We start from the raw sequence: 18,498 nt of genomic DNA, 5'->3' as shown, positions 1-18,498 counted from the left end.
CCCCTCCTCCCCCTTCTGCAAGGACATTCTGTGCATGTAGCTTTTTTAAATGGCCACATTCGTGACACAGTAGTTATTAAGTGTGGTGTCAAAGCTCCTATGCATGTACTCAAGGAGTGATTTTCCCAGAAATCTATCTTTAATCATGTAATAAATTAGAGAGGAAAAGAAAGTGGGGGAAATGCTTTAAAAATTTCTCTATAGCAAGCACACTAAAGCACAGCTGGACCAGGTGAACCAATAAAAAGCAGGAGAAAAATAGTAGCCAGAGATGCTGAAGCTGTGTGGGCCTCATAGAATTTCTCTACCTTCGGGGGACACATCCAGGTACACAACACATAAAAAAAACACATATTACAGGAGAAAATTGAAGCACTTAGGCTATATTGCAATGCTATCAGAGCTGTCAGAAGAAAGGGAGGTGGGAAGAAAATGTAAAAGAGAAATGAATGTCAAAATGACTCCACAGAGGGACCAATGTGTGGTTCTTCAAACTATCTAATGGGACTTGATGACCAAGAGAAACAGAGGAAAATAATGCTATGCAAAGTGATGACTTGTCTTAAAACAACCTTCATTTTCTGGAGAGTAAAATGCATACCCCCCCCCCGCCCCTCCCAGTAGCCACAGACAGAAAGAGAATTAATAGTTTGGCTGATGTGACTATGAAGGTGTGAGGTCACATGTCAGAAATCCTTATTCCAGACAGAAGTCATGGTGAACTAACAAGTGTGTGATAGAAAATTACTGGCAGCCATCAATCCCGAAATTCCAAACAAGAGTTAGATTAATGACAACTGTATCTGAATTGCCCTGGATCTCAATCTAGAGACCACAATGTGCTCATTGGAATTCAATCCAATAGCAAAAGCTATTTATGGAGCATTTTCATGGTGCCAGAAACTCTGCTAAGAACTTCACATGCATCAGATCATCAAACTTTTCTGCTGAGACCATTGATGCTTAGAACATGACTTATGCCAAATCACACAGGTAGTAAAAGACAAAGCTGGATTTGCACCCAGGTATCATATCCAGAGCACCTGCTGTACAATACACCTTTCCTAAAATGTAGGCCTCAAGGAAGTGCCCTGAGACAAGATGGCATTTTAGTAGTTATATCATTTCTCACCTGAATTTCCAAAGCAAGAATGCCAACCTAGACATGTTTAACTAAGTGTGAGAGTCCTTACCCACCAAAGTACAGAGCCCTACACATACTCACTCACCGTTCCCCTCTGTTTCCCTCCCCCTGCACGTCACTGACCCACCGGACATAGAGCTAGTTTCTGGGAGGTGGCCATCTCTTTGGTGTGCATTTCAGCAGGAAGTGCCCACCAGAGTGGTCCTATGGGCTCACAGCTAATCAGCGAGGCTCTGCAGCAAGCTCCAAACACTGAACACACATGACAAGCTCCTGCCAACTGTCAAGCCCATCAAATGATGCACAAAAGCTGTAGTGAGGCTGAGACTGGACATTGTTAAATAACAATAGTCAATACTGATGACACTACATTTCAAATGGTCCCAGGTTTGCTTTAAAATTATTTTTAATTATTGATTTCAGAGAGGACAGGACAGGGAGAGAGACAGAAACATCAATGATGAGAGAGAATCATTGATTGGCTGCCTCCTGCACACCCCACGCTGGGGATTGAGCCTACAACCCAGGCATGTACCCTGACTGGGAATTGAATAGTGACCTCCTGGTTCATAGGTCAATGCTCAACCACTGAGCTACACCAACTGGTCCGAGGTTTGCTTTTAATGGATTATTAGGGTGAGGGGCACAGTTCTGCCATATGTCTGAAAAGGGAGTAGAGGAGCCTCAGTACTAGCTTGAAGTTAAGTTAACAGTGAGCAATCAAGCTAAGAATGGCTGTTTCTGTACAAGATGGGGAGGAAAATCACACAGGATGCTGGAGAGTAAGTGTGCCAAGTCTGCATGCAGAGGGCTCAGGAACCCACTCCTCTGTTCGCCTTGCCTTCTGTCATATCAGACACGGTCATTATTTGCAACTTATGTTCCTGGAAATGTGTGAATTGACGAATCCATTCCTTTCCCATTAGCTATGGGAGGATGTAGGGATAGGATGGGGACAGGAAGGGGAAGATGCTCTGACTTCGACTTTGAAGTCAGTGGACTGGAGGCCCAATGACTTGCCAGCTGGGACCCTCTGGACCAACTTTCCATTTTCAGAAAAGATGCTTTTCAGCTCTAATAGTCTTTAATCACTAATCTATTGACAAAGAGGAAGTCACTTACCTCTTCTACCCCCAGAAGAAACCTACCTCCTTGGAACTGCTAGAGAACAACTTCCCGATGTGCCGCAAGGCAGGGACTGGCACGTTCGTTTAGGGACACACAGCCCGATATCAGACAGGTCCAGTAACCCTGTCTATCAGGTTCTCTCCACACCAGCCACTCCCAGCAGTCTATATTTCTCCCAATCATGTCCCACCTGGGCACATGAGGACAGTGGGGACCCGGGTGGGGAGTGCAACACAACTAATACAGAGGCACAATGCACCTCCCGAAGCATACTTATTTCCTGATTTTTTTCACTGCTCCCCTGCCCCACTTAAAGTAGATCAGACCATATCCTAGAGCTTATTTGAAAATACCAGCACATCGTTCAATTCAATTGTTGATTCAATTCTTCCAGTTAAAATAGTCCAGAGATCTAGGTAAAGGGATTGTTTTGTCAATGTTCTGTTTGTTGATATAAACTTTCCCCAAATGTCAATTCATTCATTCAATTATTCACTCAGCAAATATTTATTGAGCACCTATTATGTGTGAGTTCGTGTATTCATCTGAGAATTCAGCAATAAATAACATAAAAGTCCTGCCCAGGTGGAGATAACATTCTAATAGAGAGTGACAGGGAACAAACATATAAGCAGATGCATATTATGGGATTCACCTAGCTTAGAGATAAGACATCTAAGCAGAGAGATGGGGAGGGAGAAGAAGCAGTTTTTCCTAGTAAGGGGTAAAGAAATCTATTGGGATATTTCTTGGTACCTAGAATGAAAGTAATTGGGGGATTTTTTTAGATGTACAAGTGAAGACTGTATATGTAAATGTTAACAGGGAAGACTTATATTCTCCCTCAGAAATGCAAAGCTCGTGGCTCCCTGGAAGGACTCACGGAAGAGCTACAGCCTGCAGCCCAGGCCAGCAGGTGCCTTCTCAGCCTGGCAAAGGGTGCCTGGACCACGAATGAGTTAAGGTGGCAGCGCCTGTGCTGGGAGCGCTGCATAAACAGTGTGTGCCGGGCGTTCTAAGCCTGCTTCATCTTCCCGTCTCCCAGTCCCGGCTGTCAATCAGCTGTCACTCGCCCGCACATCAGCAGCGTGTGCACATCACCAGGCTGTCAGCAAAGCAGCTGATGAGACTTGGCTCCAAGCTGTCAATCATCTTTGTTTCTCTTCTCTGCTTGGGAAATATTTTGGCTCAGAGAAACAAAGAAACCTGGGCAACAATGGCTCAGAGTCAGGCATTCCTCCTGTCCATGGATGTAAGCTCTTAAAGAGGCACTGATCATGCCTCACCCCCAAATGATGTCGGGGTGAGGGGTGAACAGAGGGAAGATGGGGGACCTGTTTTATTAGAACAGGCTTTAAAACTGTAATTCTAGTTCCTGGAGCAGACCCTGATGAATTCCAAACAAACAAACTAAAAAAGCATAAAAATAAGGAACATAAAACAATAATAACTTGAAAGTATCTGAGCTTATGCCTAAAAAAAAAGAGAGAGAGAAGAAGAGGCTCACAAGATGGATGACTGCTCGGTTGGAAATTATTCACCATTGATCAGGCAGGCTTTTGGGGAGAGAGTAATTGTTGGATTGCCGAGTTCATTTATCTCCTAGGAACTTTGGAAACAGTGGCTTCTAAACCCGACTCTCTTACTGTCTCGGGCATCTCTTGGGGGTACCCACACCCAGGAAGGCAAATTAACTCATCAGAACCCCATCAAGTGGCTTAACTTTGCCTGCAACAGAGTCATTATGCTGAATAAAGACACTAAAACAGCCCATTGTCTGACATACTAGCTGCCGCCCTCACCCAAAATATTTATTAGAAATGCCCCACACCTTTAAAAGCCCAAAGTACACAGATCCAAAGACATGCTCCTGGCACTGAGTTTCCATAGGGCAGCAAGTCCAAGTTGCTGAGTCGCCCCAGTCTGCCACTATTGCAAATCACCACGCATTTATGAGCATAATTAATGAACTCATCATGCAATAGATCCAAACACTACTGAGTTGCCTAAGGTCACCAAAATTAAAACACCACCACCAATAAGTTGTTGTTCCCAATGGCTTTGAAATACAGTTAGCAGCCATCAGATCTTTCAATCGTTTTTAGCAAGAGCCTGATTACCTATAAGTTGCCCAATGCTCTGGGTTGCCTCCTTCAAACATCCTGCGGCTGGTTCTAGCATCATCTCCTCCCCATGTTTGTGACACGTGGGGTGTTCTACCCTCTGACAGATCCTTTCATATGGGCAACCCTGGATTCTGGAAACACATCTCCCCCTGATGTAACCGGACATTAATTGCCTGGGCGCTGACGTATCTGGGCCTCCCAGTCTTACAGCAGAACTAGCACATCTGATCTCTGACAAGGTGGCTGAACCTAATCAGGACAGATCAGCTGCTGCCCAAGGTGCCGTGGGCTGTAATTGGAGGATCCTTACGGAGTTATCACTCGCAGGAAAGTCAGGGGACTGTAATTCTGTCAACACCAATCCCAAACTGTGTGTTCAAAGCAGCTGGGGTCTCCCCCACTCCTCCCCCACCCCCAGAAAAGATAGCACTTGGCCAACAACACCTGAGATAATTGGTAAGAGGAAATTAGAAGGATGTTGCTGATACAGTAACTAGGAGCAATTTTTTAAAGGAACCTTCAGAAGCAGAACACTGGGAGTGAGGTGTGAGCTGTCAAGATAAAGGGGGGTCCCGGGGAGGAGACCAGTGGGAAATCTCTGCAATTCACCTCCCACTTTTCATTGAGTGACTTGGTTGCTATTCGCCTCGCTTGCTAAACAACCACGTGTCCAAACACTCTAAGCCTCGACGGAGACCCGGCTGCCACCTATGACAAGGCCTTGATCGGAAGCAAGAACGTCAGGAGTGGAGGTATCACTGTCAGGCTGTCGGCACTGTGTTAGTTTCTGAAGACCCCTGGGGTTTTCTTAGAGGCGCAAAAAGAGGAAATATCAGAAAAACAAACTTCGCTCTTACTGTATCGCTTCGGTCCATCTTCCAGACAAAAGGAAAGGGTCAACGTGGCGTCATCTTCAAAAAACTCCGTGGCGAACGCGTCCCACCAGAGGTTGTCACTATCCTGCAAAGAGACGGATCATTACTTAGCAGGCAAGTGTGGGAAATATCTCAGAGGGGGAAGAAATAGAAAACCCAGTCGCTGCTAGCATATGTATGTGGGTGTTCTAGAAAGAGGGTGGGCGGGTGTAGGTCACTCTTCAAATGAATTGCCTCTAGTGGGGACTGAATTCCAATTCAATAAACGAGTTTATGCAAACCTGGTGAAAATTAATTTTGGAGGATATATTTGGGAAGATTCAATAAATTTACTCTAGAGCACAATGATATTTTCTTTTAACAAAAGGTTAGTATTTCATGTAAAATACATTCAGCTTTTTCTCTTTCTTGTTGCTCTTGTAAGAGTCCAATTTTATAAACAGAAACCACATTATTACAACTAGGTTAAGGAGGGTACATTTTTAAAAACACAATTTATTCCAAAAAGGGTATGTGTGGCTTACAGCCCTACTCTGTGCAAATATTCCTGTAAGGAATCCAGGTGTGGCTGCTACATGGATATATGTAGACAGATGTGTTTCTATCTAGGTGGTCAAAGCAATCATCACGTGCATATGGATTGTTTTTGAGGATTGTTTTATAGACAACCCCCAGCTTGTTATTCAAGCAGCTATTCAAAGTGAAGCAGTTCAGCAGAATGCAAACCATCCCCATGAATCCCGTTTGTTTGTCTTGGGATGAGTGCTTCCCTTGCTCATCCAGAAAACACTCTGAACTTGGCCCAGTTTAAGGTAGTGAAAATCACTGCTACTCTCCAAGGGCAGAGGGGGCCTCCTATCACAGGAATTGGGAAGGTTATGCAGAGCGTCATGTTTAAAAGGGGGGCCTCATGTTCTGGACCGTGGCCCATTTACCCCTAAATTCTTAAGCACATTCTTGTTCCAGAAGATTGTTGGTGGGTGCCAGACCTCAGGCCCAAGATGGTTCACAGCTGCCTGTCAGAGCGGGGAGGGGAGTGGAGGGGGGCTGCTGCTCCCCACTCGATAGCCCCGCTGCTGCGGCCCTGGCGGAGACATCCAAGGCCTGGAGTCTTCCCGTTAAGTTGTTCCGCTTATGACATTAGGTTGTTGTCACTGGCAGGCTTCGGGAACAAGCCTGCAGTCCTGGCAAGAATAATTAAGGGACCACTGAAGATGGATGCCATCCTCTTTCCAGAAAAAAAAAAAAAAAAAAAAAAAAAAAAGCAGACAAATGAATTTATTTTCAGTCTCTTTTTTTCTGGCCTCCTCCCAATCACCACACCAAAAGCCAGCACTCTTCTTCGTAAAGACACAGTACATATAAAACCACCCAAGGGCAATTCATGGAGCCACATCCAAGCTACCCCCTTTTCTCCTTTTGAAAACAAATATTAATTGAGCACTTATTATGTGCAGGCCCTCAGGGTACGCAGCTGGGTGAGAGACTGGTCCCTATCCCCAAGGGCTCAAAACCCACTAGTAGAAGACCTCCAAGTGAGCAGCTAACAGGTAGCCTCACTCCAGACCTGAGACCACGGCACAAAGCTTGGGAGCCCTGGAGGCTGGCAGAGCTTCTAGAAAAGGCAGTGGGCTTAGAAGGGGAAGGGGCAGCTGCAGAAAGAAACACTATTTGGAAACCTGGATGCACTGGCACATTTTATTTCACATGGCTACACAGATGGATAAAGAATAAGTTAACATGTATTGAGTGCTTACCCCATGCCAAGCACCACTGTAAGTATTTTATGTGCATTTTCCCACTTGCTCTCCACTACCTCCCTGCTTGTTTGTTTTCTCTCTCTCTCCAGTATAACAATAACATAATTTTCTTGTGAGCAGGGCTTCTGTTTTGCTCACTGCTCTACCTCCCAGGCACCCAAATGGTGTGGAGCCCACGGTATCACTCAATAAAAGTTGTTTACTGAATGAATAAAGCTGCTCACCTTATTAGTCCTACTTTACAGCTGCAGAAGCTGAAGCTCAGGTGGCCAATGTAAGCTGCCAAGAACTGGTGGCGCTGAGATTTAAACTCGGACCCTCGGACATGCGAGACCTGCCCCGGCTCCTCTGCCTCACATTCCCCAGCAGCCTTTGGGAAGGCAGGAGTCAGGGCTCAGCAGAAGGGAGAGAGAGCTGAAAGGGACTATTGTGTCTCAGGTTGGTTTTTCTTCCCAGTTCCTTGCTTGTCTGTGCTGCCCCGTGGCCAGGACTCACACCCAGGAAGCCTGGCACGGCCCAGTATATCAGGTGGCCCGACATCCTTTGCGGAATTCACTCCTGTGGGCAGACCTCAGGCCTCAGCATCATCCCAGCTACAGGAACTTGGACAACTTATTTCACTCCCTGAGCCTGTTTTCCTTCCTGGGGGGTGAGGATAATATTCAGATGGACAACAGTCATCATTGTCTTGCAGAGTAGATGCAACAACAACAGTAATACTAACAATAATACCTCAGAGTAAATGTGAGCATTCACTCCCTTAGTGGGTATAAAAGTGCCCGGCAGGGAGCCCAGCACTCACTGATGATCAGTAACATGCTCATCCCCTGCACTGTCTCACTGTCACTGCTAAGGGGTGAGGCATTCCATGAACAGCATCAAAATGGACCTGATAAAACCATCTGCTCATCACCAAGCACGTTTCCCTATCACGCCCACTGGGTGTAACCCATTTGCCTGGCAAAAATGCCTGTCTGCCCCACAATTAAAACTCTGAGCAGATATTCAGAAATTTATCAGTGCTCTCCTGCCCTGCTGATGGTTCAAAGGCCCAATGATGAAATCAGACACTTCACCATTTTCCTTAATCAAACTCTGCTTTCCTGCATTTCTGCCAAAAAAGAAATAAAAATGGGGCCCTAAAGGTAGAAACCCAGGGAAGACCTAGGCTGACCTCAAGTTGCTGGGATGGAGCAAGTATGGGAGGCAACGGATCAATGTTTCTCTCTCACATCGATGTCTCTCTCACCCTCTCATTAAAAAACAAACAAACATGTCCTCAAGTGAGGATTAAAGAAAAAAAACATTAAATATCAGTCTTTCATTTTTAAAAAAAAGATATATTTTTATTGATTTCAGAGAGGAAGAGAGAGGGAGAGGGAAAGGAAGAGGGAGGGAGAGGGAGAGAGGGAGAGAGGGAGGGAAGAGAGAGAGAGAGAGAGAGAGAGAGAGAGAGAGAGAGAGAGAGAGAGAAAGAAACATCAATGATGAGAGAATCATTGATCTGCTACCTCCTGCACACCCCCTACTGGGGATCAAGTCCACAACCTGGGCATGTGCCCTTGACCAGAATCAAACCCAATGCTCTACCCACTGAGCCAAATTGGCTAGGGCAAGGCTAGTCTTATATCAGCCTCACGTGAGAGGAGAAAATTATGGGAAGAACATACATGTGAGGGTCCCTGTGTTAATACTACTACCTATCACCTGATATTTTCTAAGAGCTTCACATGAATTTAACATCTTACATTCACAACTACCCTAATTGCTACCCTGGAGTAAAGCAGGTGGCCTTAGAGAGAATGTATATCCTTAACCTCTGTGTTACACTGACTTCAACATGGGAATTCTGTCTCTTACTGGCTGGATGACCTTAGTCAAGTCCTCTAACTTCTTTGCAACTACTTGCTCATTTGTAAAGTGGGAATAATATTTTATTAGTGGAGCATGAAGATGAAGGCGTGACTGCCCAGCACATAGCATCTGCTCAATAAATGGCAGCTATAATTACTCATTATTGTTTCATTTGACCCTTAAATATTTATAGAGAAATCCTTTGAATCCCAACCTTTGAATCCCAACCTTTGAACCCCCCTTTTCACTGTCTCCTATATTAGGAGAGCATGAACCACTACCCCCACTATAATTAGAATGTGGATCAAATTATCTGAATTTCAAAAAGTTACACTATCAGTAAAAAAATCAAATAACTAGCTAGAAAGTGGTAAAGCTACTTGCAAGTCCGCTTAAATCCAGTTCATTTTTAAATTGATTTTATTTTTCTTAGAGCAGTTTTAGGTTCACACAAAACTGAAAGGAAGGTACAGAGATTTCCCATATGCCCAACCCCCACACCTGGGTAGCCTCCCCATTATCAATATCCCCCAACCAAGTAGTACATTTGTTACAATTAATAAACCTACCAGCCCATGTTTTGTTTGTGTGTTTTTTTCAAATAATTCTTAAAATGTGATTTTCCACTTTAAATTGAAGACAAAAATGGTTCCACAGAATAAAAGGCATGACATTCGCTAGAGAACATAACGCCAGCAGGGCTCTGGCTCTCCCAGATTTTGCACATGTTCCCCCACTTTCATGTGTTTTTCCTAATAATAAACCTCCTCCTCAAACACCTCTTGCTTCCTGTTAGCTGCCTGGTATAGTTGCTGGGATCATATAGGCAACTTGGTGAAAGAAATCTGTATAGTAACAAGGCTTGGGTTCTAGGCAGTGGCTGCTATGCAGCTACAAGGCCTCTGCTGAGCCAAATACAAAATCTCTGGCAGAAGATCAAGCAGTTCTGACAGGTAGAAGTTCAATTCTTAATGACACAGCTACCTCAGGAGCTATAGACAACACTGAAAAAATATCAGGCCTGGCCATCATGGCTTAGTGGTTGAGCATCTATCTATGAACCAGGTTATAGGCTCAATCCCCAGTGTGAGGCATGTAAGAGGTAGCTAATCAATGATTCTCTCTCACTGATGTTTTCTCTCTCTCCCTCTTCCTTCCTCTCTGAAATAAAATATATTTTTTAAAAGTTAAAAAAAATGAGGATCTCCATTATTCAACTCCTACTTTTCAGTCATCTAGAATGGTCTGAGCCTTGCAGACAAAGGCTGTGAGTGCTGTGCTGGGCCACATGCAAGGAAGATAAAGGGGGTAAGGAAATATAAAGGAAAATGGACTATCAGAAATTCTGCAGGGCTAACTACAGGCTAGCACTGCCCCCTCCACCCCTTGATTGTAATCAGCACCTCCAACATGGGAAATGAAAGACCCATGAAATGCCCCATTCTCTCCTCTGAGCAGGCCATGGCCAAGTGCAGGAAGTGGGTCAGTAGGAGACTGCAATAGTCAAGGTTCCAAGGCCGTTTTGTAGCACAAATTCCAAAGAGAAGCTCATTATGTTGGTTCTCCTTAAAGTTCAAAGGGAAGGTGCGCCTGACCCCTCTCACTCATGCAAACGAACTTGGGGATTAACCACGAGGTGCCTTGAGACTGCCCAGGAGGTAAAGATCAACCTTTTGGGTCTCCCAAGTGAAGGTTATGGTAAAAGCCCTTAAAAATAAACCAAGGGCCTGAGGTCTTGTTCCCAGGTGTGTGGACGGAGTGGGTATGAACATCAGATACTGGCAGACATCAGAGATACAACATTTGGTGTGTATATCACAGAAGACATTCTATCCAGGGAAAAGCCATCCTTACCACACCAAAGGCCAACACACTCAGGAGTTTGCCTATGTGCAGCCAAAGGGCCTTCTGCAGCTTATGTGTCTGAACCAAGTGGTCCCAGTTAACCACCTCCTCCCTCCTGTCTTTTGTATACGTGGTCCTTTTGGCCTGGAAAGTCCAGCAAATGCCAAGTCCCAACCTTTGAACCCCCTTTTTCACTGTCTCCTATATTAGCAGAGCATGAACCACTACCCCCACTGTAATTAGAGTGTGGATCAAATAATAATGGAATCACCAAGTTGTAATACACATGTATATAAATGTCTGACTGCTGTGCTGGACTGCGAGATGCTCAAAGACAGGGGCTGGGCATTAGGCATCTCTCCATTCTCGACAGAGCTCCCACCTATGGGTGACCCAGTGAAGGAGCAGGAAAACAGAAGGAACAGGTGGAGAGGCTGCACCCACACTGTAAGATTCGCCTTGAACATTGTAGGATTCTTAAGTGTCTAAACTCAGTGGCTAGGGGCCAGGACAGTGTGCAGACTAAGCCTTCCCTCTGTCACATTCATCAGCACAAGCCATGTATGTGAAAGGTCCTTATTGAGGCAGAAACTTTAAAAATGAATTCATGCCTACATAGCCATTCTATTGAGCCACCTTCTGGGTATTTTTCTTGTTCTTTTTCTGTGAAACATTGGTTAAGCAAATAAATGAGGTTTTACTTTATTAATTTTTAAAAGTAAAGAACAGAGGTTAATATGATGAAGACCCATGGACCCATTACACAGAATTAACTATTATTAAAATATCTTATTTTCCTTTTTTTAAAAAGGAAATTTTTAAAATAAAAACAAATGTCTTGGATTCCACCCAATATCCTGCTCTATTTTTCTCCCCTCCCTTAGGACCCCATAAACAGCTGTCTCATGAAAATCATATGACCTTTTCTAGCACATGTCTAGTACTTATGTACATGACCCCATTCATACACAGGCTTATTTTATGTTCTTGACATTTTATTTAAATGGTATCATGTATTGTGTTCCCTTCTTTAAACTTTTTTTTAAAATTCCACACTGTGTTTTAGAGAACTATGCATTTTATAAATCGAGACCTCTTCTTTTTTTAAATAAGCTACATGGCAGTGCACAAAATGAATGGAATAGAGTTTCTTTCAGCATTTTGCTACTAATGATCTCTACACAGTTTTGAATTATTTGCCATTAGAAGAAATGCTGTGACAAGTGCTTTCGTAGAGTCCCCATGTACATACATGCGTGTAAGGATTTCCGCCAGGGCAGTGCCTGAGCCTGGGGTGTGTACCTGTCTATATCTGGCTTTTCTAAGATGAGGTAGGTCCCTGTGCTTCCAGATTGAAAACTTACAGTCTGACCAGTGCATGGATAGAGATGAAACAAAGCCTAATTCTAAATGACATATTTCTCACTGGGATCTACAGAGCCCAGCTCTGCCAGGAGAAAGGTGAGCATTGAGAATTTCAAAGAAGTGCAAAAGAAACCATCAATAAAACAACAAGAAAGCCCACTGCATGGGAGAACATATTTGCCAATGTTATCTCTAATAAGGGTTTAATATCCAAACAGGGAACTCATGCAACTTAACAGAAGGAAGGTAAACAATCCAATCAAAAAATGGGCAACGGACCTAAATAGATATTTTTTGAAAGAGGACATAGAGAAGGCCAAGAGACATATGAAAACATGCTCAAAGTCACTAATCATCCAAGAGATGCAAATCGAAATGACAATGAGGTACCATCTCACACCTGTCAGAATGGCTATCATCAACAAATCAACAAATGACAAGTGCTGGTGAGGATGCGGAGAAAAAAACCTTCGTGCACTGCTGGTGGGAATGCAGACTGGTGCAGCCATTGTGGAGAACAGTATGAAGTTTCCTTAAAAAAAACTAAAAATGGAACTCCCATTTGACCCAGTGATCCCACTTCTAGGAATATATCCCAAGAAACTAGAAACACCAATCAGAAAGGATATATGCACGCCTATATTCATAGCAGCACAATTCACCAGAGCTAAGATTTGGAAACAGCAGATCAGTGGATTAAAAAACTGTGGTACATCTACACAATGGAATACTATGCTGCTGTACAAAGGAAGGAACTCCTACCATTTGCAACAGCATGGATGGAACTGGAGAGCATTATGCTAAGCGAAATAAGCCAGTCAGAGGAAGATAAATATCACATGATCTCACTCATTTATGGAAAATAGTGAACAACATAAACTGATGAATAAAAACAGATCCAGAGACAGAGAAGGATCAATCAGACTGTCAGACCTCAGAGGAAAAGCAGGGGAGGGTTGGAGTAAAGGGGAGAGATCAACCAAAGGACTTGTTTGCATGCATGTAAGCATAACCAATGGACACAGACATTGGGGGGGGGGGGTAAGGGCAGGAGTAGGGGAGTAATGGGGGGATAAGGACACATATGTAATACCTTAATCAATAAAGAAAAAATATTAAAAAAAGAGGAAAAAAAGAAGGTATATAGGCTGATATATAATGATAAGCACAGTAAGTCAGACATTAAAAGTTAAGAACCATATGATTTCACTGATATGTGGACTATAAAAATGAAAGCAACAAATGAACAAACAAGAAAAACAAAAACTCATAGACAGAGACAACAGTATGGTGGTTACCAGAGGGAAGGGGGATTAGGGTGTAGTTAAAGGTAAAGGGCATCAAATATATGGTGACTGAAAAAAATTTGACTTTGAGTGGTGGGCATACAATCTATATACAGATGTTGTGTCACAGAACTGTACACATGAAACCTATGTAATCTTATTAACCAATGTCACCAAAACATTTTAATTTAAAAAAATATAAACTATATAGGCTGATAAACATTAAAAAAAGATACAATAAGGAAATAATAATGGCAATAATAAAAGCTTGCCTAGCCTTCTCTTAAAGGCAGAGTGTATTTCAGGGGCTTCATTAAGCAACAGGAGGAATATTTCCTGATACTGAGACCAGAAAGAAAACGTAGGTGCTTCACGGCCTTCTCCAGTGACTTATGGGGCAGAATGACTGAGCTCCAAATGCCCCACCCGAGGCAGGAGGTGGGTGATGGGGAGGAATCCAGCTCTCTGCACCCACAAGGCTTCCGACAGGGTCCTGCCTTTCCCGGACACACAGGTCCTTCCCGGCCTCGCTGCTGTTTATTATCTGAACAGAGCATGATTAATGTTTAGTGAATATTAATAGGTAAAAAGTGCATCCTTTTCCCAACGCTGGGAAGTAACAACAGCACAGAGCAGCCTCCAGGTAAATAAAGATGAAATTAACTCAGCCCGCACAGAGGCAGGAGGAGCGGGGCCGACGAGTCTCGTATATATTAATTAGGTAGAAACACCACGGAAGCGTCTCCAGTCTAAATAACCCCCTGTATGCATTTCTGCGATTGAAATCCCTGGTCCCTTTGTCCCATCTCGCAGGTGAGCTCCAGTAACACTGGCGGCCAAATCATCCATCAGACTGAGAGACGCACTCAGGTCAAAAAGCGAAAGAGAGTCTTAATTATATTTAAAAATCCACCAAAGCATTTTGCGCCCGCTCCGGATTCTCTCCTGTCCCCATCTTGCGGTCTCTCCCCACCAAAAACAGGATCCTGCTGCCAGGGCTGCCCCCTGGCATCTTTAACTTAAGTGCTGACAGGTTATATGGGATTTTTGCCAGAGTAATTATTTTTCAATTCAACAATAATGAGAAATTACCATGGCAACCACTTGTCACGTGGCACACATATACCCCCTCCAAAGAATGAACCATACATAAAGCATCTATTCCTTGGAAAATGTGGGTGTACATATATTTTTTAATAAACTTAAACAGGTCAAAGTGGAGAGAGTATGTGAAGAGGTCGCAAAACAGGGAGATGAGAAGGGCACGGGCTTTCTTCAGTTTCTGGGGTTCTAGAAAATAATGGTACTTCATCTTATAACCCTTCTTGCACTCGCACACATACACACACAATCCTAGATAGCACTCTATGAATTTGTAGCTGACCATTTAGGCCACACCCCTTCCACACATGTCAGCGCTCCCCTCTCAGGAGAATGAGGGCACCAGCCCATTGGGCCATGTTTTCTCTCCTTACATTTCTTGGCCTGTCACACCCGTATTATGAGTCAGGAGACAATAAAAGGCCTCAGTCACATGCCTTTTCTTTTCATAGAAGTCCCCTCCACCAAAGGGAGTGCAGGTCATTGATTTTCCCTAACTTCCAAAGTCTTCTTGCTTCTCTCTTCTCTAGCTATCCCTTCTCCAGCATGCGAGTCTTTTATCAAACCATGTCTAGTCCAAATTAGCTACATTTAATAATCAACAGTAACACAGCACTTGCTATGTGCCAGACACCAATCTGAACTTACTGAATAATATAAACCCCTTGAAACCTCACAACAACCCTCTGAGATAAGTTCTATTATTAACCCCATTTTATAGATGAGAAGACTGAGGCACAAATAAGGTAAATATTTAAGATTACATAACTATCAAGTTGCAGAGAATTCAAACACGGGGACTCTTATCTCTTGAGTTTGGGCTCTTATAGCCATGCTACACGGATGTATCTTCATCTAAAGCAATGTTCCCCAAATAGTATTTACTGTCTTCTTGACTGTTTAACATCCAACGAATGCTGAGTGTACTGAATGTTTGGGGTAATCCCTCCTGAGCAAGGCTTCCCTCCACACCTGTGGAGTTCTACATCCAGACAGAAATAAAAGGAATCAGGTAGGATCACTTGGTCTCACTAGCTGGTAAGTGCACGAGCATATAATGAAGGACACAGGGAGAGAATTTTAAATCCCACCTTTGTAGTTATTGTCATGGGTGTGTTTTTTAAATCTCTTTTCTCAGGGATTATAATTTTCCTTTCTCATTCTCAACTATGATTTTGTTTATTCTTGGCTAAGTTGCATTTTACTTAACAGGAAACGTTAGCTATCATTTTAACAGAGAAATTCTAAAACAGTGTGTCACCCTGACAGTAAATTATGTGTCTTGATAGGACATCTCAGAGCTTCACTCCCAATCCATGGCTTCCCTTTCAGAAGGTGCTACTCCAGTTCACCCCCCCCCCCCCCCCAGCACAGGCGGAGGCTGCCTTGGGGGAGAAGTGCATTAAATAGGCAGAGAGACAAGACTTAACATCCGGCAGACACGCCTCCTCAGCTAAAGGTACATCAGTGCCTTTCCCCCAAACACCTGGGAAATTTGTGTATTTCAATCTCCAGCCTTGACCTACTAAATCATTAATTATTGTGAACGTTCCAAAGAGAAATATTATTGACAATAATATTAATGTTAATTAATCTAAAAATAATGACTAAACTGTATACACGCTTATGTGTCAAAATTTGATTTATTCGCCACTGGACTTATCACAACTCTACTAAAAGAATAATTTTTTTCAAAGGTCAGACTCCTCTACGCTTTATGAGGGCAGGATCTACATCTATGTGCTGTGCATTTTACATGCACGGCAACTAACACTTGGCAGGCATGCAACAAATAAGTAATTTCTGATTATTTACATAACTTAATTTCACAAATAAGCATTTATTGCATTAAAATTGGAATACTCTCAAAACCGTGAAGAAAAACAATGGTTTTGTTTTCATAATGGTTGATCTCTTCCACTCCCTTCTCTGTTCACTCAGGAGTGCTGAATATTTAATAAGTGAATCAACGAGCATGCTGGGTGCTTCCCAGTGAATTATTTCCCAGGCCTCACAGTATCCTTATCAGGTCAGTATTTTGATTGTTCCAAATCAAATGGGGAAACTGAGGCCCCCGAAAGCCAAGAAATGTACCCAAGGTCACAGGCCGGAGGAAGAGACATTGGGACTTGATTGTGGAATATTTTGATTCCCGAATATTTGTTTCTATCCCAAAGCTACACTGCCTTTTCTAACCTTCATTATTCTGGTATGAGTGAGAAATACTGTTTTTCTTCATAATTGAATTCCATGTTTGATACTCCAACATGGAGACATGCATCCTCACATATGAAAAATAATGTACTGGGGACCCCAGGCACTCCCACATTGCAGGTGACAGAGCAAGGCATTACTCTAGAAGCACGGGGCTCGCGGGTGGCAGTGCCGGGGCGGTGGGCACCATCGAGGCGAGAGAGGTCCTGAGACGCAGGGTAATAGGATGAGGCAGCACCGTGTGTATCTTGAGAAAAGCTCACCGAAAGGCAGGCACAAATTTTCTGTCCCTACATAAACACAGCAGACGGAGGAACATTTCTGGAAAAGCTTGCAAGAGGCAAAAGCTTGTTCTTGTGATCTGCCCAATTGCCTCTGAATCAAACGGCAGTAATAATTCTTAGAGTCTCCACTAAAAATCAGGGACTGTCAGGGCCCAGAGAGGCATCGGGAAGCCACTAAGAAAGAAAACTCACGTTTTTCCCTCTTCCTACTTGGAAAGAAGGAAAAAGGATTTTTATTCACAAGATAAATATAAGAAACCCAGTGTATTTTCAAAATTCAGAAGGAAAATAATAGGGTTAACTAGACACTGGTGAAAGGCTTCCATTCTCTTTTCTGATTATACACCTGTTTACAATCCAGGAGATTTAGATTCTCTCTGATTGGCCAATGACTTCAAGTCTCCATGAAGGAGCCCACCTTCTCCCTGGGATCCCAGCACTGTGGCTCCAGGGGCCTCACCGACTTCCCCACTTGTTAACCAAAAAGGCATCTCAGGCTAAACATGGTCAAAGCCAAACCCACCCTCATTTCCACCCCTCTCCCCAAGCCTATTCTCCCTACTCTTTTCCATCTCAACAATGTAATTCCACTTTCCCAGTCACTTAAGCCAACCTTTTAGGACGCATTCTTGGTTCTTCTCTTTTTTCTAACTCCACACCTCCAAGCCACCAGCAATTCTCAAGAATCTACTTCTACTACATAATGGCACCACGCCCTTTCTTTCCCTTCACCACCACCCCTTGTCTGGGCCTCCAATGACTCCAGCCTGGAAAAGCGTGATTGTTTCCTCAGCCTTTTTCCTACAAGGTTTCCTATAACTTGTGCTCTACAGAGAAGCCTGCATGATCTTTTAACAGTACCCACTAGACCACACCCTCTCTATGAGCCCCTGCGCCGTGACTCCCCATTGCTGCTGATTGCCCATGGAATGCACTGTCCTACGCGGTTGGGACTTGGTTTTGCTCTTGGGCCTCCGTTCACCTCACTTTCAGCACAGGGACCCTCCTTCCGCCCCAAGGCCACACTCTGCTCCACCATAGGGCCCTTTGCACTAGCTGGCACCAGCAAAAGGATGTCTTTCTTCTACTTGGCATGACTTTCTCTTCCTTATCATGCAAATCTCAGCTTTCATGTCACCTCTGACCATCAATCGATAGGAGCCAACGTGCTTTCATGTCAGTCTGTGTCTTTCCTCTGGGGAGCACTTAACACAGGGCTGTGTTTATTTACTGCCTTCCCACCTAGAAAACACAACTTCACTGAGCACATGGGATCCTGCTGCCTGCTTTCCTGGGCAAACTGGCACACAAGAGGTGCTTAACTGATGACTGCCGAGTAAATGAGTATCCAAAATTTGTGTTAAACAGGAAAAAATAAAAGATAAATCCAGCAAGGAGACCACATCAAATTCTCTCTTGAACGTCCCCAGGGTAGCCAGCTCCAGATCCAGACTGGTCTCAGCCCAGTAGGGTCCCAGGAACTTACCAGAATCTTTATTCACTTTAATTTTTAAAA

The 18,498-nt window shown here is 43.7% G+C and overlaps 1 protein-coding gene across 11 annotated transcripts in view; it reads right to left on the bottom strand.

The window, feature by feature from the left end:
* LDB2 (LIM domain binding 2) overlaps nt 1-18,498 on the bottom strand; it is a 448,209-nt gene that overhangs the window by 319,536 nt on the left and 110,175 nt on the right. For all 11 annotated transcript variants that reach the window (XM_081098698.1, XM_081098704.1, XM_081098699.1 and 8 more), the window contains exon 2: nt 5,256-5,358. In XM_081098698.1, the coding sequence (XP_080954824.1) occupies nt 5,256-5,358 (103 nt within the window). The remainder of the gene's footprint in view (nt 1-5,255; nt 5,359-18,498) is intronic.

Source organism: Myotis nattereri (genome assembly GCF_964212035.1).
Source record: "Myotis nattereri genome assembly, chromosome: 1".
Taxonomy (NCBI): domain Eukaryota; kingdom Metazoa; phylum Chordata; class Mammalia; order Chiroptera; family Vespertilionidae; genus Myotis; species Myotis nattereri.
Note: the sequence above shows the minus strand (reverse complement) of the source record. Positions and strands in the feature narration are given on the sequence as shown.